Here is a 25881-nt window from a genome sequence, read left to right as displayed (position 1 = left end):
TGTGACTTGTGAACAAATGTTTTGACCACCTTCCAAATGATGCATCTGATTGTTTATTCATTTAATTGTTAATGTAAAGTATGTATGTGTGTGTGTGGTCGGATCAGAGGCACACTTTTATGGAAGATACATTTTTGTTTCCTGTATTAATCTTGGATTTAGCCATCATGCATGCAGGAGATTATAAAGTGGATTTCTTTGCACACACTGTTGAGAAGATAAATAATCCTCCATCAGTATCATCATTTCCCTAAACAACAACCCCCTGTGTTTATATATGAATTCTACACTTTAGTTTCATTTTAACCATCAGATATTGTTCTGTCCTTTTCACTAGTAGAAAGAAGAGATTTCTAGTAGTTTCCCCCTCCGGTGGAAAGTTCACACGTTCTGCGCCTCTTCATGGGTGTGTGTGAAAAACATGGCACCGGGGGTTTTGGCTAACACATTAACCCAGAACCCAACAATAACACTCAGCACTGGCCTGAAGCCGGTGCCACGCTTTGGGAGGACGCCACTCTCTCTCTTTGTCTGAGCCAACAGGAGCTGGAAGGCAGCAGGAGTGTTGCTTCTGATGACATGGCCCCTGCAGATTAACTGATCAATTGTCCATGTAGGTGAAAAAACAAATGCTACTACTACTCTGGAGTGTGTGGAGAGGAAAAAAGGTCAGAGAGCTGAACTCTCACAGGCATCAGTGGTTCAGATTATATGGCAGCCACAGAAGAACACATACTTCATCCGGGCGCTCTCTTAATCTGAACAAATGTGAGCTGGTGGTGGGGCTTCAGCACAAATCCCTCACTGTCCGTCCTTTGAGAGATAAAGACAGAAAGATGCTGATTGCTTTTCCCTATCCATTTTTTACTCAAAGACGCACCTCACATCAGCTGCAGTCATTGTTTGTGACTGGGTGTTGGTGCTGGCTTTGACTGGCTTTGTTTTATTTTGGATTTAGACTCCACAAAGGAGCAATCAAGACCTTTTGATATTTTACTGCTGCTTCAAGTTCTTCTTTCCAGCGGTTTTGATGTCTGACATCTTCGGGCCGGATGTTTGAAATCTTCATGAATCTCTATCAAAATAGCTCTGCCTTGTTGTTTTGTTTCTATCTCAGCATCTGCTTTTACCTAAAGTAGATGTAGCAGGTAAAACTGAGCAAAAGGGAAGAACGATTTTCCATCAGTTCCTGCACTTGAGCCCAGATAAGAATGTTTGCCAGCCGTGGTGGAAGCGGAGGAGGAAAGGGGGGGAAGTACTCGGTGGAAGACCTCTATGGCTTCAGCAAGAAGCCTAAGGCGTCGTCCTCCTCCGGGAGTATTGTGGCCAAATCTGGAGCCCGGAGCAGCAAGACCTCGGACCAGAGGACTGAGTCGGAGGCCCTGGCTTCACAGATCCTGGAGGCGGCACACAGGCTGGTGGAGCGACGCCGGCTGGAGCTGTACCTCAGGGAATGTGGCCTCTCCCTGGCCGAGTGCGAGGCTGAGCGCTCTGCAATGACATACAGGTGAGAGGGGCAGTGGGGGGAAAGAGGGCGATGTGGGGAGGAGGGGGTGAAAGGTTTATCCCAAATGAGGCAAGAGCAGCAAAGACATGATGTGGTATCACAATGTAGCTTCAACAATCAGAAAGTCTCTCTCTAAGAGATCATATAAAAACAGTGGACATATTTGATAATATAACCAAGAAGGACATAATACTGTTTATACAGTTTGATTTACTGTCTCTAAAGAGCAGAAACCAAAAGACTATCAGACCATCCTGAGCATTCAGCCATCTGTGTACAATCCATTTAAATAACATGATTAATATATCTCTGATATATTACTAATGCAAAAATGTAGTTGAGTGTTTGAAGAGGGCTGCAAGTGAAGGCGGTGGGTGGAGACATCATTCATGGGTGGAAAAAAAACACATATATTTGAAGTTTTTTTTTTTTTTTTTTCCCACCAGTGACCTAGAAAGAAACATCAGGCGTCTGATGAGATTTCAAAGCACAGCAGTGCTGAATAAGAGCGGCTGGACTGCAGACACATCTGGTTGCTGCGCATCGCTTGTATATTTATGCAAGATACAGTAGTTTAAATGGGACTTGAGCATCAACTGTTGTCTGCTCTCAATCTGCAAAGCTCTGCCCGGCCAGGGTCGACATCAGTGGGACAGATGTTCAGGGTTAATGAGGCAGGTTTTAGACATCAGTGAGCTGTCTGTCTATTGTGGGATGGAAAGGTGACCATGACTCCACTTTCACTTCACAAGTTTCCATCTAAAGTAAAAATCAGATATAATCATCATAAACACAGAAGCTTTACAGCAAATTATAGCACGTGTCATTATTGTATAATATCAGTGGATTATCTATGAAAGTCACTTGTGGTTAATTGGAATCCTCTTTTTTTTTTATAGGGAAACAAGGTTTTTCTGACTTAGTTTTACATTTAATCTGATAGTTTGTGTCTTTGACAGATAACACACAGTCATTGAGGCTGAATCTGCCTCTAGGTGGCAGTGTCACCTCGGTGTGCAGACCAGTCAGCCCTGTGGCACAATGATTCACAGCCTATGAAAAGGAACAAAATCTGCAGCTTAGAGGGGAATCATTTCAATGAACTGGTGGTGACGCTTGCAATTTCATGAAATTAAAAAAAAGAAGGGAAAAAAGGCCTGGTTTGCCCTCAGATCTCTCATTTATTGTAGAATGCAATGCATCCATTTAATTTGACTCAAGTACATTAAAATCACAGCAGTGTATGATTCAGCTGCACTGCCTACATCACTTGTGAATTTCCTCTTATGTTTAAACGTCTTCAGTGTCTCTACAGCCTGTGTGTTTGTGTGAGCTGCAGTTAATTTATGTAATGATGCAGCAGCTTTAAACTTCCTCATGACAGAAAGCGATGACTCGTAACTTCTACCATGGAGTCCTCTCTCATATGATTTGTTGGTTTTGACGGAAACAACAACCCGCTCATCTCCTGAGACAGATACTCAAATTTTTTGGCAAACAGATTACGGGAGCTCAATTCATAATCGTGTCTTTCAATAAACTGAAGATCAAAGGTTGGATGTATTACAGTTTGTCAGTGACTTTTTTGAGTGAGTTAAGTCAAAGTGAGTCTGCTAAAAGCATTTTAATATCTGTCCTCTGACTCCCCTCTTTTTTGACAAAGCCGAATCGTTTCAAGATGAACCAAAAAGCCGTAAGAAAAACAGCATGTCTGAGGGAATACTTCGCTCTCTCAGGATGAATGCCTTCAGCTTTCTTAAACCACATGCACATTTCATGAGGAGGTACACCACAAACAATTCCCAGCATTCTTTGTTTCTGCTCTAGTACATGTAAGTCAAAACCAGCTGTGACCGTCTCTGCAGCTACCAGAAAAATGACAATGTGCCACATGTGTTTGGTTACTGCACCTAGATGCTCCATGTTGGACATTTACACTCCTATTTTAAATGAAAACAGAGCCACTTGAGTCGCAGATCGGATCAGAGCAGCATTATGTAAATGAGCCTCAGTGTTTTACAGAGGCCTGCTGTAGACTTTGGATCACCAGCAGGAGAGACATGCTTTATAATGAGCTTTGGTGCAGAGTCTGCTACTTAAGGACATTATCATTGTACAATCTGTTGCATAAAACCCCTTCATAAGAAAGATGGTCATCTATCCTTTAATTTCCTGAGACCACGGCTTAATGCGGCCTTCCTGTTCGAGGACAGGCGACGAGACGTTTCTGAAGACAGACTCAGTGCTGCATGTCAACACAGGACTTGACGATGAGGCAGAGAGAGAAGCAAACTTCCTGAGTGTCTGTGATATCCTGAGCTGTCGGTTTTAGTGCAACATGAACTGTTGGGCAGACTCGGTTTCTCAGCGTCACGGTTTTTCAAAGTGTGCTGCTGATGGGCATTGTTTGGGGTGAAGGTGAAGGTTAAGCCTGCACGTATAATATTTGGTCAAACTGACACCGTTACAAAAGGTTTGGATACTTTAGTGCTGCAGCCTCTAAATGCCTGTGCAGGTACTCACTCTGCTTTTATGGGAGAGATCATTAGACCTGCTCTTTCAAAGTGTCACAGTGGGTGGCACTCACATTTTCTTTCTGCATATGCAGCTGGAAACTTCCCATCTCAACTTGCACTGAATAGCTCTTTAAAAAGGGCTGATTGCCAATTCGCTGGCAGCTCATCCTGGAAGCACAGATAGCTCGGAAAGCAAGATATCATTGGGCCTGAGAACAAACCTACAGAAATTATGAATATTTGTATGTGTGCATATGTGTGTATGTGTGTGCATTTTCATTTGCATAAGCTATGTTCTTTGCAGATGGTCCTGCAGAGCAAACACTTGAGCACTGACTGAAACTTTTTTTTTTTTTTTTTTTGGATTGATAGTCTTCTCTGAGGCCGTGGCACTTCACATCATCAACACGGCTTTTAAAGAGCTATTATCATCGCCTGATACTAAATGACACATCCCCTTTATGTTGATACGATGTGATGCTGATGCAGGATGATGTGATGCTGAGATCCCATGCTCTGCTGTGTTTGGGAGACTTAGGAGAAGCCATGAATCTGCTTTGCTCTGAGATGATGATGATGATGATGATGATGATGATGATGGTGATGATGGTGATGATGATGATGATGATGATGATGAGCATAATTCTGGTGTGTGGTCATAGACACACAAGTGCAAAAGACTGTGTTGCACATGGACAGCTGGGTGTGGTAGAGAAACACAGATCCTTGCGTGTGGAGAATCCGAGAAGAAACGAGGCGCTGAGGCGATTTATCGTCGACTATAAAAAATGAAAATTAAACTAAATATAATAAAACTCTAATATCGAGATCATAACAGGCGTTTTGTGTGATGGCATAAAGAAATGGTGCATGATGATTTCTTTTCTGTTTCACTTTCCCGAGCGCAATAGTGCGTGTAAGCTCCACTAACATAATGTGACGATGTGATGAAATGTGTGTACACTCTTGTGATGAAAAATGTAGAGATCACACCCGAGAGAGAGAGAGAGAGAGAGAGAGAGAGAGAGAGAGAGAGAGAGAGGAAGAGGAAGAGAGAGAGAGTGAGAGAGCATCTTGCAAACCCCCACACAGCTCGTGTGTGTCGTGAACAATTTTGGAGCCTCTGGAAGAAAAAAAAAAAGGGGAAAGAGGAAGAAAAAGAAGAAGAGAGAAAAAAGGAGAAGAAGTGGTGACTGTGAAGGGAAGAAATGATGCTGAGGCAGAGCCGAGAGGCGGCATCATCATCGAGCGTTTGAAATGTCTGCTGCAGCTGATTTTTGGGCCACTATGCCGGCGTTTTTTTCAAATCCGTGCACCGTGAGATTTTGTCGAATAACGGGAGACCTGCTCAGCTGCCGCCGCCGCTGCCGGTATGTGAGCGACCTCACTCACTGAAGGTAATAACAATAAAAAACAAACCCGGCTCGGTGTTTGCTCTTGAATTTGTTGCTGCTTTTTTTCTCCCCCTCCTCGCTCTCTCGCTCTCTGTTTCTCTCTCTTGCATCAATTTGATGCTGCGTGAGGCTGCTGGGCTGATGATGCATCGGTGGGGTTTGACTGTGTGAAATCGCATCCTATCAAGTCTAGGCTATTTACCCTGTTAGGACTAAAAGGCAATGTAAATTCGAACAATTGAACCAGCTTGTTTTTTTTTCTTCTCCCTCACCCACCTTGCGACAAGTAGAGACAAATATGCCTTATTTCGACGCGAGGTGTGAGGATGCCTGTAGCTGTGATTGTGTCATTGCTGCGGCACACTCCGGAGCTCCTCGGCTCAAGTCCGACACAACTAACCTCAGCTGAAGAGAAGACAGCAAGCTGGCAAGTGCTCCACCACCCAACATAAGCCATACGAGCCTGTGCATGTATGTGCGAAAAAGGCCCAGACTGACTGAGTGACACTCTCGAGAGGGGAGGCATCTATTGCACTGAGGTTTTGTTTTGTTTTTTGGGGAGGAGGAGGAGGAGGAGGAGGCGGAGGAGGAAGGGGGGGTCTTCCCAAGAACTGCCACATCCCCAATCCGTCAGAGGACTGCTGTGAGCTTTACAAGCTTCCTGATGATTTTTGGAGGGCAGCCCTGATGCATCTTGTGAGTGTGAAAACTCTAAGAGCCGTTTGCCAGGTTTGCATCACCAGACAGGAGACGGAGCAGACGGTAACTCCGTGTGTGTCATGTTAGAGGCTGGACTCCTGCCCGCTCCCACCAGCTCTCAGCCAAAATCTCTGACCTGCCCTGTCTGAGCCCTTTGTATGAGCATCACTGCTTTGCCACAACAGCACAACGGGAAGCGGTGTCAAGCAGTACCGACAATTTGCAGACGTTACTGCTTGTGTGACTTCCTGAAAAAGGTTCCCCCTGCACCCTACACCCCCCCGCCCGGTCTCCCACCCTGCCCCCCATTCTCCAAAATAAGAGACACCGGAAACCAGAGTCAGGATGCAGGTGTCCTTCGCCTGCACCGAGCACAACCTCAAGAGTCGCAGTGAGGACCGGCTCTGTGGCCTTCGCACCGCCCCGCCGCCCGGAGGAAGCAGTGGAGGAGTAGGGGGCGGCGGCGGTGGAGGAGGAGGCGGTGGTAGTGGCGGAGGAGGTGGAGGGGGCAGTGGACAAGGGAGCAATGGCAACTACATGTCCCAAGGCTCAGTCAAGACCAGGGAGAGCTCTGGGTCCCGTCAGACTCCGCAGGGCCATGCCCACATGAAGGAGGCCATCGGGCGCCACACCAGTATGAAGTACAGGTGAGTATGGGTGTGGTGAGGAGGAGGAGGAGGAGGAGGAGGAGGATGGTTAACTCACATCATTGGTTTCTGACTCAGACATCATGGTTTGATCTTGAAACCTCTTGACCTCTAGATTAACTCCAATCACTAGATTATTGGTGGCAAATCCTCCACCACAAACACAGCAGCAGGTGGTTCGTGTCTAGGGCTGCAACTAACGATGACTTTCATTATCGATGTAGGCTATCTGTCGATTATTAAAACGATCAATCGATTAGTTGTTTGGTCAATAAAATGTTAAAAAATATTGAAAAATGTCAATCGGTGTTTCCCAAACCACAAGATGACATCCTCAAAGTCTTGTTTTGTCCACAAACCAAATAGATACTCAGTTTATTGTTATAAAGGAACAAAGGAACCAGAAATATTCACGTTTAAGAAGCTGAAATCACAGAATTTGGACTTTCTTTTTCTTAAAAAACTACTCAAACTGATTATTCATTTATCAAAATAGTTGACGATTCATTTAATAATCGATTATTGTTCGATTACGGCTCTAATTCTGTCATCTTGATGTGACGCTCTCTCTTCCTCTTTCTGTCAATCTCTTTGTTCAGGTATGAGGTGAACCTGAGGTTAGTTTGAATTATCGGCAACATGCCTTCTATAATATAATGTGCCGGCTGCCTCCGTATCCATTAGCCCAGATGAAAGCACCTCGGTGGGCGCACATACAGGAGAGATTTCACTGACATTATAAAATATATGACATTTACTCTCAAAAACGCTTACTCTGATGGATGTGTAAATGCTTATATAATCCATAGGAAACAGCCACAATGTTATCACTGCATAACAGACAGTATGCATATAGGAACATTTGCCTTAGGCTCAGGTGTTTTATGCAGATTTTCCCTTGGCCTCTTGCTCTTCACAACAGATTAATAAAAAGCTCGCCGCCAATAACAGCTTCCCCTAAAAAAACACCCCAGGAAAACACAACCCTTTTTTTCTTCTGAGGTTTTAAAAGCATTTCATTTTCATAAAATGGTGTTGCAGCAGACTATCTAATGCACAGAAAGCCATTGTTGCACACACATACACACACACACCAGGTCTGAGTCATAATGTAGGAAAGAAAAGCCAACCAGATAAACAGCAAGTCACAGCATCATTTGTTGGGTTTTTTTCTTCCCCTCTTTCAGTTGTTTTGTCTCAAAATCATGTTCAGTTCACCTTGATGGATTAGAGCCTCAGCCTGACAAGGACAGCTGTTTGTGCAGCCTCCACTCACACAGATGTTTCTTAGAGCAGTGCAGAAATGATGCATACTTATATAAATATGTATAGAAAACACACAGCATGCACATTGCATTGTATAAGATATATAAGAGCAGGACTATATACTGTACCGTGTGTGTCCTCCGTTTCAACAGTAAAATCCAATAACTAGGAGGAGAGTTTTAATGACCTGTTTTCCTGTTAATCAGGTTGATTGAATTGCTGCCATTCTCTTCAGTCAATTTAGTTTTCATTTAATAGGATGTTTAAAAAGGGAACGAGGCACAGAATGAAACCCAGATATCTTCACCACCATTTCCTCCTTCCTTGAGACCTACACACACACACACACTCACTTCTGATTGGGTGGGATTGTTCTGGATGCTCTGCTGTCTCTGGGAAAGTGTCAATAATAGGGAGTGCAGCAGCACAATAAGTCTATAGAGCATATGGTCCGCCTCAGTTGCCAGTGGCAACACCCCAGGCTTTGCCTTTAGTTTTTGTCTGTCTTATTTCCTAATCAGTCAGCACTGCTGCCGCTTATCAGTCCCCTCTGTGAGTGAGTCGGCTCAAAGCCCCACCGCCTGGTCACAGAGTGCGTTTGTGGCAGCACAGTGGTCACACGTTCTCCATTTTACACTGTTTGTCGCAATCAGAGACCGAAGCCAGCGAGGAAGAGACAGAGTGTACACATACATCACATCCACACGCTGAATGAGTCTGTGCATCTTGTGCAGAGTAAATGTTGCAGTTTTCTTGACATGACATTGATTGAGGCCAAATGAATTGAATGTGAACAACTGCAAGTAAATTCAATCTGTGTTTCATTTTCCAGCTGGCAACCATCATTACCTCTGTTTGCCCCTTTTGACCGCATGTTTTTGAATCAGCCCTCTGCTTTCTTATTAACCCCAGTCTTCATCACTCACCGACAGGTCACAGACAATGACACCTGCTGCCAGTTATCATTCCCATGAGCCCCTGCTGTCGCCCCCTGCCCCAACTCTCTGTTTGAATCTCTCCCTTTAAGTCTTTGATCAAAGTTTCTCAATTTCGGACTTAATTTGCCACAGTGAAAGCATCCCACCGTCCTCTGTTTGTTTGACTGAACAGGTCTGGTTTAATGAAAAGGTGCAAATTATCTTTAATACAACAGCAGACAATGCCAATTCATGTCTACAATAGAAACCCTGCTTCATTTCTTCAGGAGTAATTGATAATAAATGGACATTTAATTTTTATCTTTCAGTATTTCTTATCTTAGGACAGTTGAATAGGCTGCTAATACAATCACTGTATTAACTATTGGACCAAGTTATTAGAGAAAAATAGAAAGTTATATTTCTGTGGATTTACTATATGGATTAACCAAGATAAGAACATAATTACAACCACACTTACAATTTGTGTCCATTTATCTATGATGGAAAACAGTAATGATAGTTTTTTTTGGACCTGTGGAGCGGTGAGTCTGGACGCCACTCAGGTTAACTTCTGTCACTGCAAATTGGCCGTTCCTATGGTAACAAGGCCCTCTCCTTTCACCAACAGCAACCTGGTAAGCAGGTCTGCTTCAATCTCAGAGTCGATTTATTTGTCACTGTTGGACATTTGTCATGCATGTCTGTATGTGGACTGGGTTTATTCACTGGAAACTGAACTGAGTGATGCAAACAGAGAAGAAAACCACAGTTACATGAAATATTAAACACTATAACATGCAGGAACGAGAGTCATTAACGAGTTAAACATTGCCATTATTATGGGGTTGCAAAGCAATGTCCAGCAGCACAGGAAGTCAGGAGGGATTTCAGGGATGATGACACATGAACGCCATTTTTGCTGCTCTAAATCTGTCATCCTGGAGGCCTTCGCTCGTGATTTGTCAAAGGAATAGTTCAACATTTTGGGAAATAAGCTTATTCATCTGCTTGCCGAGAGCGAGATGAGACAATCGATGCTGAGACGAGGGAGTGAAGTCAGAGCTGGTAGCTTGTTAGCTCAGATTAGTTTAGCGTAGCGCAATTACTGAACACAGTATTTGTGAGGATTAATCAAACACAACACTGTGTTCAAATAGTGAGCTGTTTGCTGTCGGTCAGAGTCAGGCTTGCTGTTTCGTACTTTTACGATGCTAAGATGAGCTAACCAGCTGCTGTTGGTAGACATATGTTAGGGTGGTATCAGTTTTTCGTCACATTAACAGTTTATTGGTAGGTACATCAGTCAGTTTAGCCTTATTTCCATTGAGCACTAATCAAACCACGCAGGAGCTCTAAAGAAACTTTGTTGTTGGACGTTTCTTTGGGATTATTATGTTAAGTAACTATACTTTTATGGTCAAGAATGTAATTACACCCCCTCATCCGTCTGTACTTTGTTTCATCTAAAGGGCAATGGCATAACAAGCAGATAACAACCAGAAGTGCCCAGTGAACTAGTCTACCACATCACTAAATACTGCTCTAATAACATTTAGCTGCATGCTTAAGTGCAGAACAAAGGCTAATATGTTTTGCATACGGATCGGGGCTTGAAGTGTCCTTACATTGAACTATGCAGAGAGGTTGTGTTCACTAACAGTGAGGACACTTGAACAGTGAGCTCTGAAAGCCTGGACTCTCAGCTGCTGATGAAGTAATGATCGAGTCATTGTTATTGATGAGCAGCCCTGACAAGTTCTACAGATAGATTGTGGTCATTTCGGGCCCTGAGAAAGTGATCCATGCCTGTCGTCTTACTCCCACAGTGAGCCTGGCCTCTCACTTACCCTCGTCTATACACTATTTACTTTGAGTAGCTAAATGTGGTTTCATAGTTGCCTCATATCAACAGTGGAAAAACTCAGTCCGGCAGACTTTTCTCAGTTTCATACAACAACCCTATGGAAACCTTGTGTGTGCAACTTGTACTAAATCCCAAAATGTAATAAAATATGCATTTCACAGAGTGGAATCATCATGAATAATAATCAAAGGATAATTAAGTCATTTGGCTTCACATTGTTATCGTGATTAATATCAGTGGAAACAAAAGGTTTAGGTTACGGGGAGGAGAACAACAACCTTGATCTCAAACTCTCCTCTCTCGGGCTTTTTGTTGAGTTTCCACTCGACTAAGACTCGACTTTGAGGTCCTGCAACAAGTTTTAGACGGAGTCAGACCAATGTCTTGGCTTCTCAGATTTCAGTCTGGCTCATAACCAGAATATATCCAAACTATGATCTGTCTTTGGCTGCTAAACAGCAAAAATCTGGCTGCATATTTCATGCCACCTACTGATATACTGTATATCAACGAGTTACTGAATGTTATAGCTATAAATAATGAAACTGAACGATAGATTAAACCATTATTATTTGTGCAGCTGCATGTTGGAGCTGAATATCTAAAAAATAATAGATTTTAAAACTTATACTTGCCCATAAAATGACATAAAGCAGAGAGGATAGGACTGCTTCATGTGAAATCAATGCCATTACTTGCCCGATGGACGGATGCAATGACAGCAGCAATCAGCAGGACCTCTCTGAACCACACGCATCATAATCAGAGGCAGAAAATCCACATCACGTCCTCTGAATATAACTGTCTAGTCAAAGTCAAAGTCTGATTTTGTCTTCTGGCAAAGACAAAGTCATTATTCCATGTCATTATGTAAGAGCAGAAATGCAGATTGATGGAAAAGAGCTTCCTAGAAAAGTCCCAACAAGTATTCAATTATATGACCCAAGTTTAAGCTCATTACATATCTGAAGTGTTTTGAAGTCGCAGCTGTGCTCATAGATATACTTTAAATTAAAGTTCATGTTGGTGTGATAATAAAATAGTGTTTAGATTGATAACTTACATTAGATAGGTCAGATAAATGCATGTTTAGATGTTATGTATTTAGAACTAATGCCACTGAGAGAAGAAAGTGTGGTATTTATTTTGGTTGTTGTTTAGGTGACTTTAAGAAGTCAAACAGATATTTTGCAGCTGTATCTCAGTTGAGAGTTGGTTTAAATTACAAGAAACAAGAGAAACAGGTCAAACTGTGATGCTCCAAATCTCCACTGCATTTAATCAGTCTCAATTCACTGAGCTGCCACGGCCTGTGTTTATGAGGCGGCGGACCAGGAAAGTGACGTATTACTCAAACATTCATCTTCATCTCTCTCTCAGCAGACAGAAACCCAGTTGGCAGGTATCAGCACAGTGCAGTGACATTTGAATTTCATTAATCAACTCTTTTAACATCGACATGACTCAAAATTCAAAATAATGAAGCATTGTTTCACCCACAAGTCACATTCAAAAACATAATGTAATGACAGGGGTCTCATATACTCTCACTCATGTCCTGTACCAAAGTTTGAATTGTAAAACACTTCACAGTTACAAAAAGGTTCATACTTTTAATATCAGCTCATGGACTCTAATAGCTCTGCCACTTCATTACATGTAATTTCAGTATGAGAGTCTCCACCACTAATAAAGTGTCAGCAGCTGATGCATGAGATTGAAGGAGAGCAGCTGAGTTTAAGTCTTTGTGCTTTTTATTTGTTTATTTGTTTTTGTTTTTTCATTTGCTCCACTCACAGTGTGTGAGTTTTATAATTAGGACAGACCTACTTTCCAAACTGTTTTATCAAGACTGAATTTAAAAAAAAAACATCATGCAACATGAGAAGTCTGTAGTTCAGCCTAATTCATTAAAAACAGCCAAAGCAAGAATTAGTGCACTGTCAGAATTACACTGTGTTCTTGTCCTTTAGAGTTAAAGAGCCGAGTCAGACGAAATAACATTTTCTCATTTATCTCTGTCACCGGGCAGACTCTGGGTTCATTCGCCCAGCTCCTGATTTATCTGTCTCTGAAGCATGTACCTCTACCTCAATACAATAGAGGTGTGTGTTTGTGATGCTCAGAACACCGAAAAATGTTTCTTTTTAATTCAGCAGGAATAGAAACAGTGTCCCTGAAGTTTTTCTCCTATTAACAAAACAGTCCCTTTAAAAGCTGTTAACAAAACTACAGATAATCCAGTAACAAGTAACAAGGACATGAAAGACATGTTAGTGTTGTTGGGTTTGTTTAAAACACATCAGTGCTGTGAGCAAAAATGTATTCACCTCTGCTCCGTGGTTAAATACTCGGGAGAGAACATTTCCTTGTAATTTAGATGAACTGACCCTTTAAAACCCAGAAACACAGTGTGCAGCATTATTAAATAAGAACAGACTGTCCACAATCTTCCCACAGTTTGTGCTCAGAAAATGCACGTATAAACACACACACACACACACACACACTGATGTGAGTGTTATTAATATCTAGGTGTGCTTCCCTCTGGAGAACAGCCTGCTCAGCATGTGTGTGGCATTTTATGACAACTGCAGAAAAAAAACCTCCATCATTTGCACCGAACCATCTGTATAGAGTGTCTTCCTCCGGTCTCAGGTGAAAACTAACTGTAAATGTCAGCATAGGTTAAAATGCTGACTACACCGTGACAGAGCACCTGTGCGCCTCCTTTCTCTCCTCCATTAATAATGTATGGAGCAGCCGAGTCCCTATAATCACCTAGTTTGAAGTTCATGATTTATGGTGAGAGGAAAGAATAGACAGGAAAACATACTGTAGGACGGCCCTGCTTACAAAGGCTACGGAGAAGCATCTGTGTTTCTGTGCGCCCTGCTCATGAGTGCATTCATGCGTGAGCGTATGTAGATCTGTGCCTGTGTTCGGGCGTAATTCCCATCAAGCGTGAACATCCACGTGAAAGCATCGACCAGCCCCACTGACGCTCGCACAGCACAGCATCCTCAGTTTTCATCAAATCCATGTCAGATGAAATATAGGCCGAGCGTCTGTGTACATGCATGTGTATGTGATCGTGTGTGTATATATAAGTGTGTGTGTATGTGTGTGACAGAAAAAAAATGCCATGAGGGAGATAGTGTGAGGAATGGGAGAGCATGTGTCTCCTCAGACTCTCTGATAGTAATTTAGCAGACTGCAGCACTGCAGAGAGCTGTGGACTTGCGAGCAGGGAGGGGGCGGCCAGTTGTCACACAGAAACAATGACATTCTTCATCTGCGAGAAATAATAATAATAAAACAATGGTATTTCATGGTACACGGCCGTCATGGAATTCACTGTTCCCCCTAATGCCACAGCTGGTTTCTAAATTGCTCCTGTCATGATTTGCTCATAGATGGTGAAAACCAAACATGTTGGTCTGTCAGCTTCATGCACTGATTTCCCATCTTGAAAAAAAAATGAGTAAGAGCCCATGTGAGAGAGGAGCTGCGTGCATTTGTGTGGCAGTCGTGGTTGGTTCTAGGTGCTTCTCATCATGCTGACTCATGTTTTGCACTTGCCACACGTAACCTTTCTGTTTTTCATCATGGCACCGTTTTAGAAAGGGGGGAACATTCAAAGAAGGTGCGCTGCTGTGTGACTAAGGTGGTAAACACTCGGCTTTATTAATGCCATTAATTCACATTATTACAAGACAAGCCGCGGGCTTGAGAGGCTTTTCATGCACCGGTCTAAAGATTTAAAACTGGTAAAACTCACAGAAATTGGACAAGATGAGATAAGATATGGGGAAAAAAACGTAACTTTATTGATCCCCGTAGAGGAAATTCAAATTTGACACAGCAGCACAAAAGAGTAGCAGTGAAAGGAGAAGAAATAAAATAAGAATAGAGACAGAATCTGAAATAAATGAGAAGGTTGGCGTAATTTTTATGTGAAGTACATATATTATTTACCTTTTGGGACTCTTGACAAAAATTACAGTATATTCTCTCAGTATATGAACAGTATCTATCTTGCAGGTGTTGAGACCTAATTAAAACAGTTTTATAGTGAGTTTCAGTATTTTCAGGATTGGAAAAAACAAATTCACACAAATTTGATTAAAGCTGTGTTGTACTAACAGGGAATACTTTTGGATGCTGTTAGGAGTGCAACCTTGTCAAATATTGTTAGATTTTTTTCCCCCTTCAACTTCTCCTGAGTGAAGTCAAGGCAAAATGGTATAATTTGATGGATGTCACAGAAACTGCCAGTAAAGAAGAGAACAAAACAATGAAGAAATATTTAAATAACAGATTTTTTTTTTTTTTTTTGCGGGGGGGGGGGGGGGTTAGAAAAAGTCTCTGAAGTGTGTTTTCTCCCATGTGCCTCATTTATATTTACTCACTGTGTTCAAAGTGACTGTCATTGTGTGAGAAGAGGCAGAGCTGTCATTGGTTGACAAATAGTGAATAAGAGCAGATTACCATACAAGGAACCAGCTACATCAGACCCCACTAACATTTTTCTCTTTATATAGTATCACTGACCTTCCACCTGTGTGCTATTTTCACAGACTTTAAAGGAATGACACAAACAATATGTGTTTCACACCTACATGCAGCGCACACATGAACAGTCACGCCCCCACACAGCACACAGACACAGACACACACACACACACACACACACACACAAAAAGGGATACAAATGCTTACATATGCAGGAATCTAAAAATAGCTTAAGGTCAGGCATTAAAAATAGACTGGTGAAAATAAAAGCAGGACTCGTTCGACTGAGTCTAAACGCTCTGACAGTCTGTCTTCCTGCATTTGGCTATTTGTGGCGGACACAGGCAGGCAGACAGGCAGAGAGGGGAGAGGCACTGGAGATGAAAAGACGACGAGCAGTTGCACTGCAGTTCTGCTGCCTCTCCAGCTGGCTCCCCGGCTAATTAGAATGGGGGAGAGCATGCATGGAGGAGGAGGAGGAGGAGGAGGAGGAGGAAGGGAGGAGAGGGAGGAGAGCGAGATTGAAGCCCACATCATTTTCAGCTGTACGTGTTCCTGTGGTCAGAAATGCAGCTCTCTGCCTCTCCCTGCTCGCCCCTGCACAATTCAGCTGTCTGAATAATCAGATGTGGCATGTTGGGTGATGGACTCCTCTGGAGCTTATGGAACATTTTGGGCCGTTTAACATACAGGCTGTGGCAGCTACTGCCTGGACTCGATCTGAGCTGAGCTGAGCTCAGAGCTCGCTTCCCTCCAGCTGTTTCACTGACCCAGCGTAATACACTGAACTGTTAACATATGAAGGATAAAAGGTCAATTGTTCAGAAATAATTAGACACAGGCTGTAATTTAACCACAGGTGAGAAAGACTTGAACTCAGAAGCTGCAGCGGAGGAACAATTCACATCCCAGAATACTATGAAATTAATATGGGAAACGTGACACATCTCAGGTTTAAGCACAAATTCAGATTAGTGGACTTAATTACAAATTAAATATTATCATGTGTCTTTACCACAGTGTACAAATGCTGTGATTCCTTAACACTAACAACAGAATTAAGTATTAACTGAAAAATTTTCCCAGCTATGAAAAACAAAAGTAATAATGCCAAAAGTTTTTATGATATTAGATAATATATTATCTGGTTGTTATTTTGTTTTTACGGCTGCTACTTTTACAGCATTGTAATGTTGCAGCTGGTTGACATGAAGCTGCTTTTAACTGCTCCCTAAGTTACTGCAATATCTCATATTTTGAAAAGCTGATCTAAATTGTTGCGTATGTAAAATCATTTCCGTGACAATGTGATGTAGCTGTAAGGAAATGTAAGTATAAACAGCAATATAGTAAAACAGAGCTGTAATTATATCAAACGTGAAGCTACTTCTCATCATTCAGGACGGTTTTCTGCTTTGTTTTGCCTTAACACACATCAGCTTTCAGTCAGATATGAATCTCACCTATGATTGATGCGCGTGCAAACGTATTCAAAATGCCCACACATCACTGTTGTGTCTCCTTCCATTGTTTATATCTGAGCCTCACATCTTTGCTTTCTCATCCTTTCTCTTTTAACGCAGGAACCTGGGGAAGTCAGGCCTCCGTGTTTCCTGCCTCGGGTTAGGTGAGTTGGTTTGAAGAAAAAAGAAAATACTCATCTGTTTCAACCCCTCAAAACAAAACAAACATCTGTGTCCCCTCCTCTCGTCCAGGCACCTGGGTGACATTTGGATCACAGATCTCTGATGAGGTGAGAGCTCTCTTGTCCCTCTGTTTGTATGAAAAGTCGATTTCACTTTCGCTCTTATTGCTTTTGTGCCAAACACCCAGGTGCTGCGAACGTGAATCTCTGTGTTTTCAATTATAGAAATGCTTCAAAGTCTCACAGATCTTGAAACTATTACAACATGGTACGCTATTGTGTGTATCTCTACTGTATTGTCCTCCGTGCATAGTGCCCTTCCTGGACGACCTATGGGTAATTGGAATTTATCCATCGTCTCCTTTTCTCAGTCTCAATTTTTGTGTTCCCTCAGATGGCTGAGAACCTCATGACCATAGCTTATGAGAACGGAGTGAACCTCTTTGACACGGCAGAGGTGTACGCCTCTGGAAGGTCAGACTTCACTTTCTCCATGAGCACCAATTAAATCTTGAGAGTCTTTGTATTACCGGTAGTTATTTTATGCGTTTCATAGACTCTGAGTGCAGCTTCTTTCTGAAATGAACAGCTGGAAGCACATTGTTCAGTTTGCTTTGATATGTTTGCTGGTTTCATATAGCCTCTGCTTTAATATTGTTGTGTTATTCTGCATCAGCTAATCACAACCACTGATGTGCTTCTCCACAGGGCGGAAATCACCCTAGGGAACATCATCAAGAAGAAAGGATGGAGGTGACGTTACTCATTTTTCCAAACTGACTCACGTGCATGTAAAAAGCACCAGATTAGATCACAAATATGTTTTTTTGAAAGCTTAATAATCCCAAACAATCCCTTGCCTTTCGGACGTGCACTGCATTACAGTGCGTTTTTATTACTGCTGGAACAGATGCACTATTAAATTATCTCAAGGGAAATTTGTTCTTTTAAGACAAATGAGGAGCTTTTGCTTCAGAAAAAGACTATAAAAGGACAAAAATGCAACCATGTGAAAATAAACTCCCAGCTCACAATACTGCCAAACACTCATTTGTGTGGGAATTCCTTGAGATATTTTCATTCCTAAGAAAAAATACATCAATAAAAACAAGCCCGAGATTAAAATTATGCTTTTGTAGTAACAACCATTCATTTCGTCTGATTAATCTGCCATTATTAGAGAAAAACAACACAATACTGGGTTATATACACAGTATTTTAACATGTCATACCAGCGACAGCAGACAGAAGCTAACTGTATTTATTTACACAGCTGAAGAAAAATATGCACTGTGCACAGTATCAGACAAAGAAATCGGGCAATAGAAGAAAATATTTTCCTACTCTAAATCTGTCTTTATTTCTAAACTGTTCTCCTAACACTCATGTGTCCTTCCCAGGCGTTCAAGTTTTGTCATCACAACAAAAATCTATTGGGGAGGCCAGTAAGTAAAAGACTCAAAGACTACGTACTGTTCTTTTCAATCAAAATCCTTGTTTGATTTGATCAATTCAATGACCCCTCAATCATGTGTGTTTTCAACTCTTCACAGAGCAGAGACAGAGAGAGGACTCTCCAGAAAGCACATCATCGAAGGTAAAACACAAGTCTCTCTTTTCACTTTAGTATCTGCAGAAAATTTATTAAGAATAATGACAAAACAGGTTCAGGGTGAGGTGAATCTCTCGATACAGCTTGTAGTTAACCTATTCCTTGAAAAGATCCTAAGAGAAAAAGGTAGTATTCAGAATTCAGAGCTGTGTTTTATTACTTCTATTCTTCTATATTTCTATTTATTTGCTGAAGAGATCAATTAAAGTTCAATACCAGGATGTATTAAACTTTAATTGCACAATATGAAATATCTCCCAGAGTGCAACAGTTCAGCAGACCTGAGCTGTGATGAATCATTTGATTGCCCTTTCACCCGGTTACAGCCACCTCATGTCACGTCACGATAAATATGTCAACAGGCTTCATCGTCAAATAAATTACTATGTGTCATAACGGATAAAAAAAGAATAAAAAGACGTATTCCTCTACAGTTGTTTGTGATTGCTGGTAGGACATGAGGTGCAAAGGAACATCTTAGGCATGAGGCTTTTGATTTGATGAGTCATCTGTGTGCAGCTTTAAAGGTTTGTTTGCTTCTATTAGGGGTTTAAATCAAATTGCAGTTTGTAAATTTGTTAAGAGATATTGTGTAAAACATTTTTACATTTCTTTTTAGAATAATTTATCTTAACCCTACAATGACGTACTACATGGAGTGATAATAATAGCTTTGTGGTTGCTCAGTTGCTCTTTTCAGTCATGCTAGCTCTGTGGATGGTTGTGTAGGTCAGTCACTTAGGGAAATATATCTCACTTGTGACATGCATATAGAGATATACAGAGAGCTGTGATCCCAAGAAGATTAATAACTGACATCAGTCCTCCCTAGCTTCTTTGGTTTTTGGCTGAATAACTGCAAAACTAATGGAATTCACATCAGCCCCTGCTGCACTTTGTGTTTCGTGCCAACTGGCATGATGTAAATTAAAATGGTAAACACTGTGAACATTGTAACAGCTTCCACATCAACATTTTGGCAGCTGATTCAAGTCATTAGTTCAAAGCACCACTGTGGCTAAACGCTGCCTCTCAGAGCTTTGAGCGCGGCCGTTGACTCTCACTGTGTTTGATGATGCGTTGTCTAATAATCATTGTTGACTGTTTTTTTTTCTTGACAGGTTTAAGAGGATCTTTATCAAGACTCCAGCTAGATTATGTGGACATTGTTTTTGCCAACAGAAATGATGTCAATAGCCCGATGGAAGGTCAGTTACAGATGTGCAGAGATCATTTAATAGTTTAATAGTACTATATGTTTCACATCTTAATCAATTCGACTAATGCTACTGAACTGAAATGTGATGCTACTGTGATTTGCAGAGATCGTACGTGCCATGACCTTTGTAATAAACCAGGGTATGGCCATGTACTGGGGAACCTCACGCTGGAGTGCCATGGAAATCATGGTGAGAGGTCATCTCTGCTTCTTTATATATAAATCTAATGCTGGTGGTAGAAATGCTCATCAGTAACCAGTGGTGTTTTGTTTCTACCTTTCTTGCACCAGGAGGCCTACTCAGTGGCACGCCAGTTCAACCTGATCCCACCTGTGTGTGAGCAGGCAGAGTATCACTATTTCCAGAGGGATAAAGTCGAGGTTCAGCTTCCCGAGCTCTACCACAAGATCGGTCTGACATCCGCAGTCTCACTGCTCCACTTATCTTTATTTTCTAAATTGATGTTTCATTTTGTCTCATCCCAATGTCTCCTTTTATCCCAATCTTTCAGGTGTTGGAGCAATGACCTGGTCTCCACTTGCTTGTGGATTAATCACAGGAAAGTACAGTGATGGTGTACCAGAGTGCTCCAGAGCAGCAATGAAGGTCAGTTTGATTTGACAGGTCCTCCCCCCTGTGGGATGTGTCTCTCTCTGAAAGTGTGATTCCCTCTGCTCTTTGCCTTATCAATGCTTCTCTCCATTTTGCTCCTGGTGAAGGGATACCAGTGGCTGAAGGAACGAGTGAACAGCGAGGAGGGCCGCAGGCAGCTCGCTAAAATCAAGGAGCTCCATCTACTGGCGGACAGACTGGGCTGCACTGCTGCACAGTTAGCCATAGGTACGACTCAGGCCAATGACACGGTTACACAGAGAACATGTACAGAGATGTTCTTTGTGCATCGCTGCCTGAGTGGAAGATAAAAATGAGCTGACTTTTTAAAAAAAATCATAAATGTGTTTATGGTGCTAAAGTCACAACACTGGCTCAAATTGTTGTTTCACACATAAATCAAGTCCATTTTTTATTTATACTGTATGATCCAAAAACTTTAGTGCTTTTGATCTATTATTCTGCACAGAGTTATGATTTATTATGATTTTCATGGATCACACTAATGTTTCCTATGTTTCCTCTGCCCATCTGTGTCATCTGTGCCAGTGTGTAACCACCCTACTCTTGATCAATGGCTTAATTCTTTGTTACATAACTTTTTCCATCTTTGTGTTTTATTCACTAATGTTGATTTATAGTTTAGGCTCACCCACTGCATGTCCTTGTTTGTCCAGTACAAAATGTACAAAACTCTCTTTTTCTGGTGTTATTTTACAGCCTGGTGTCTGCGCAGTGAGGGAGTCAGCTCAGTGCTCCTGGGAGTTTCTAACACAGACCAGTTACTTGAGAACCTGGGTGCCCTCCGGGTAAATCTTTTTTTTTTTTTTTTTAAATTTTACTCCCACATTAATAATTTTGTCTGACATACTACTATACAGTTGTGTAACCTACTTAGTATAAAGTCTGTAAATCTGACCGACTATAGAAGATGAGATTTTTAATTGAATGTCCTCCTCCTTGCAGATTTTATCCCAAATGACCCCTCAAACCATAACCGAGATGGACGCCCTGCTGGGAAATAAGCCACACTCCAAGAAAGAGTCACGCGCTTGAAGATGCAAATCTGAGTGAAAGATGATGTTTCGAGAAGACGAAGAAGACAATGACAATTGGGAAACATCGCTTTTTGCTCTGCTGTATACTCAACAACTTGCATGTCCTCAGCAACATTATGCTTCCAGTATGTGCGCATATCCATTCTGCGCAGTACATTGTATCATGTATGGAAAAAAAAAAATCTTTCAATTGTGGAAAAAAAAAACAGGTCATATATTGCTCACTGCCGATTGTTCACAGATTAATTATTTCTTCAGAGGGGGAGGCTAAAACAGGTTTGAGTGATAGGTTTTTGCAAACCACTGACACCAGGACTGGTTTGGAAGATATTCAACTGAATTGACTCTTGTTGATGAAATGATCTGTAGTGGAAAAAAAACGAAACAAACAAAACACACACACCTCTGTGCTAAAATGAAACTTTACTGCGTGACTGGTGCTTTCATTGGAGTCTCCCCCCTGGCAGCTGCCTGTTATTCTGTATGATGTTTAGTACCCAGCAGCCAGAGAGCCAAAGGTTAGTACTCATGTGTCTAGCCTAACATCTCCCATAGTGTGCATGTGACTGGTCTGCCACGCTCACTGCTTTACAGGGTTGGGAACAATGGATTACTTGTAGAGTCGTTACAGTGATCTGACTTTTAAAAAAAACTTAATCCTGTCTGGTATTACTTTAAAAAAAGGAAAAGAAAAAAAGATCAGATCACATGCTGTAGAAAAATAGACCCATTCATTTAAACCACCAAACAGACACTTATACAGTTTACACTCAAATAGTGACCGACTGTGGCACGTTACCTGATCTAAATCGAAATGAATGGATCACATTGCAAGTATTTATCGCTAGATTGGCTTTTAAATGAAAGAATATCAGTGCACTATGTTTTTACAATTTGAAAGTGTCAATCAAGAATCAATAGGGGGTGAGATTTTTAAAGTAACTTTCCCAACCCTGCTGCTTTCTCAGCAGTCTTTTTGCCTCTTCTGTTTGTAAACTGTGCGCATGTCCCTTTAAGAGAGAATAGCCCTAACAGGGTGTAAATGTGGCATGGCTTTTTGGCTTATGTAGATTTGCAGTGCCCTTGTAAGCCATTTTTTACTCTAAATGGTCCGGCAGTTTGATCCAGGATCCGTACTGGTGGGCACTTTTGCTTTAAAAGACTCTCTGCAGTCTGCAGACACGGCTGTGTGTCCATCTGACATATAATCTTTGTAATGTCCTAAACTGTATCAAAAGATGTTCACATCACTTTCAACGATGCCATTCTTGTGAAGAGCATCATTGTTCCTAAATCAGAGGTTTGAGACAGTTGGACTATATGGGAAGGTCACTGAGCGACTGACACAAAGATCTGGACACACTGTGGTGAACTAGTAGTTTTCCAATGATAGGACATAAATGATATGTCTGAGTTTATCAAATGTGATATTACTCTTGCCACAGGTCACTTGGGGTAAGATTTAGCAAATGTATTTATTTATTTTTTTTGTGTGGAAGCCTAAAAATATAGCTTCTCTGCTCATTTCTCTGGGAGTTCTCTCTCTGTACTATTTGTTCCCTTGATTCTTGCACACATGCACAGCTCATTTTATACTGTGCATCCCATGTTCTGTTCCCTTTAGTTTGATTTCAGTACTTTGTTATGGGGGTGGGGGGTTGTTCCTTTTGTGGTTCCCCATGAAAACAGCACTAATCTCCAGGGCAGGGTGTGTTTTGATACATGAGGTTGTTTTAGCTGGCACAAGGTTACATTGTACTGTAGGTTTATCTGTTTGACAGTGAGATAAAAGTTCAATTTATGAATGAAGGGAATACCTGAAGGAGCAGCCGAGACGCTGTTCCCCTCTGTGACTCTGTGATGATGTACAGTTCGACTGAGTGTAGCTTTCAGTGTACATAGACACTTCAATCAAACCTTGAAAATGAAACTTTGCCTGCATAACTTATATTTTACTGTCTTGCAAACAAAGAGAAACCAAAAGAGAGAAGAGACAACTCATACTGAATGTATCATGTCTGTTGCTCAAACCTATCTAACCTAAAGGGACAAAGCACATAACATGCTTTCAAGGTAGTTTTTCTTTTTATGTTTTTGAACCTGTTACATAAAAGCCTGCAGAGCTCTCATGCAACATTTACATGTGCAATTCGGGGGGAAAAAAGGTTATTGACATAAGCTTCATGCATAAATAACACCAGTCTAAAGTGTGCTCACCTGTTTATGGGAAGTCATATAAGATTTTGTATTGACTATTCATAACCTTAACATAACCTTAGCTGGAACAGGCCAATCATAGCTGTTATGTTGAACATTAACGTCAGCTCACCTTCCATGTTAACATTTGGAATAAACTGTTTGTTTCAGTATATGTGCAGGGATATTAATTTATTAGCTACACGCAAACACCCTGTCCCAAAATATGTTATATGACCTGTAGGATTTTAAAATCAACCTCCACTGTCACACAGGGTGCACAGCAGCACAGCATATTCTCAATAAGTAGTTAGTGTTAATCCCTTAAACTAACAAACCTCCACACCCGTAGATAACATTCACACCATGATGCAAGCCTCCACAGCTTCACAAACACTGAATCTACCTTTGACCCTGAGGCTCATGATGTGAATTTGTGTCACTGCTGCAATAACAGAAAGGATTCATGGTGTTAAAGGAGAAGATTTGTGCCAGTGTAGAAAATGGCAGCAGCAGCATAGAAGAGCATGGCAATAACACCATCATTTTGTCTGTGCTCCTGTAGTTAGAAGTAGAATCAAAAGCATCTAGTGTTCTGTAAATCGTGCAAATTCACAACAAAATGCTTGCAAACAAACAAGCCGTGCATTATAATTCTTAGAAAATCAAAAGAGAAGTCAGACCAGAAACTAAATGGACATTCAATGTCATTCTTACACCCTCTAAAAATGTCTGGCAGCCACGTCCATGGACCCCAGGGTCATTCAAATGGATGGTACAAGAGCAAATATCACAGCCGAGTGTCCAGCGCTGTCTGTGCTGCAGGAGCCAACTGGGATCTCCCACACACTTAGCACAAACAGAAAACATCTGCAACTTCTCCTGCACCAGACTGCATAACGCCATCAGAGTGACAGATGACACATGTGCGTATACTACAGTGCGCCGCTCTCTGATAAAGATAATCATATGTGCTGAAAAATGTTGGATGCCTCACCGCCAACCCCGTCAGAGAAAAACAGGTTTCAGCACATGAGTCATCCTTCCTGTGAAGAAAAAAAGCTGGACAACGGTGATAAAAAACTGAAAAAAATAGCAGTGGTTAATAAGCACATTTGAGATATACAAGCCCGAAAATCCGACAAAGCACACCTCACACCTTTCTCAGTTGTTGAATTTCTATCAGTTCAGTGATAATGATGAGGACAGGCAGGTCAACAGCTTTGAGCTACTGTATAACTACGTACCCAAGGATGTGCATTGTGTGGCTCCACACTTGCTCAGTTAGTTCTCACATTAATCTGCTTTTTCACGTTCGCTTTTCAAGTACATAAAAATATAAGCCACTTGTGTGAAATTCTGTGATTTCTGTCTGTTATTGTAACGGCTTAAACGTGTTTTGTGTTGCTAAAGTGACTTTTGACCACAAAAATGTAATTAGTTCCTGGAGTCTGTGTGGACTTTTTAGCCCAGAGTTAAGGATTTCATGTACGTTTGCCAAAACAAATCCGTGTTTTGAAGAGTCACTATGACCTTGACCTTTGACCACCAAAATGTTATCGGTTTCATTTGTTCTAGTTCATCATGTTTCACTAATAAGACACAAGACACTCCTGTATTTGTGTGTTTAGTAATACACAAAGAAGCACTTTCCCCTCGAGTGCAGCTCAGTGACAACAAGCAGGAATCATCTGTGAATCAGATAAGAATGCAGATACAAACCAACCAATCAGAAAAGGACCACAAACCAATGAGAGAACAGGTACAAACCAAAGTAGCTAGTTTTCATTTTGCAGTTTTACCAACATCGTAATTACCTTTACAGTAAAGACATTATATCATTTGTTCAATCATAGAATATACAGATTACACCGACTATTAAAATGTTCCCCCCTGTCCTGATTTCATCCCTGCTGTCTGCACATCTGTTGAATCACATTCAAATCCCCACAGGCCGCTTTACAACAAAAGTACTTCACATCATTTCCACACTGGAGCCTTTAGTCTCTTTTGCCTGCTGAGGGAACGAAATCCTCCTTAGAGCAGATGAGGCGTTTCTCATAGCTGCTTTAAAACCATATCCATGTCCTATTCTTTTATCCCTTATCCCTGTTTGGCAAATGATTAGAATTAAACTGGTCTTTGTAAATGTATCCCAACAATCACCAGTTAATCAGAAAAAAAGTGGTCAAAGTAGAAGACAAGATAAC

At 41.5% G+C, this 25881-nt stretch overlaps 1 protein-coding gene across 2 annotated transcripts; it reads left to right on the top strand.

The window, feature by feature from the left end:
* Positions 1-883: 883 nt before the first annotated feature.
* On the top strand, positions 884-23846 carry LOC146974506 (voltage-gated potassium channel subunit beta-3). Of its 2 annotated transcripts, none has more exons than XM_085797946.1 (14): positions 884-1507; positions 16912-16955; positions 17044-17081; positions 17368-17447; positions 17682-17726; positions 18374-18418; positions 18527-18570; positions 19707-19793; positions 19909-19994; positions 20096-20216; positions 20317-20411; positions 20525-20645; positions 21138-21226; positions 21384-23846. In XM_085797946.1, the coding sequence occupies exons 1-14, from the start codon at positions 1212-1214 to the stop codon at positions 21471-21473; spliced, it is 1281 nt and encodes a 426-aa protein (XP_085654072.1). In that variant the 5' UTR covers positions 884-1211; the 3' UTR covers positions 21474-23846. The 2 variants fall into 2 exon arrangements, with proteins under 2 accessions (XP_085654072.1, XP_085654071.1); XM_085797945.1 differs by lacking the exon at positions 884-1507 and adding an exon at positions 6011-6763.
* Positions 23847-25881: the final 2035 nt, after the last annotated feature.

This window comes from Trachurus japonicus, chromosome 14, assembly GCF_045865225.1.
Source record: "Trachurus japonicus isolate A0001 chromosome 14, Traja_1.0".
NCBI classification, from domain to species: Eukaryota; Metazoa; Chordata; class Actinopteri; order Carangiformes; family Carangidae; genus Trachurus; species Trachurus japonicus.
The sequence above is the reverse complement of the archived record's forward strand: the minus strand, read 5'-3'. Positions and strand labels throughout refer to the sequence as shown.

Excerpts from the sequence above, each read along its gene's own strand:
- LOC146974506 (XM_085797945.1), top strand. The coding sequence starts at position 6,462 with ATGCAGGTGTCCTTCGCCTGCACCGAGCACAACCTCAAGAGTCGCAGT. Across the intron at positions 17,448-17,681 it reads GAGGTGTACGCCTCTGGAAG|GGCGGAAATCACCCTAGGGA; the intron begins GTCAGACTTCAC and ends GCTTCTCCACAG. Across the intron at positions 19,995-20,095 it reads GGAGTGCCATGGAAATCATG|GAGGCCTACTCAGTGGCACG; the intron begins GTGAGAGGTCAT and ends TTCTTGCACCAG.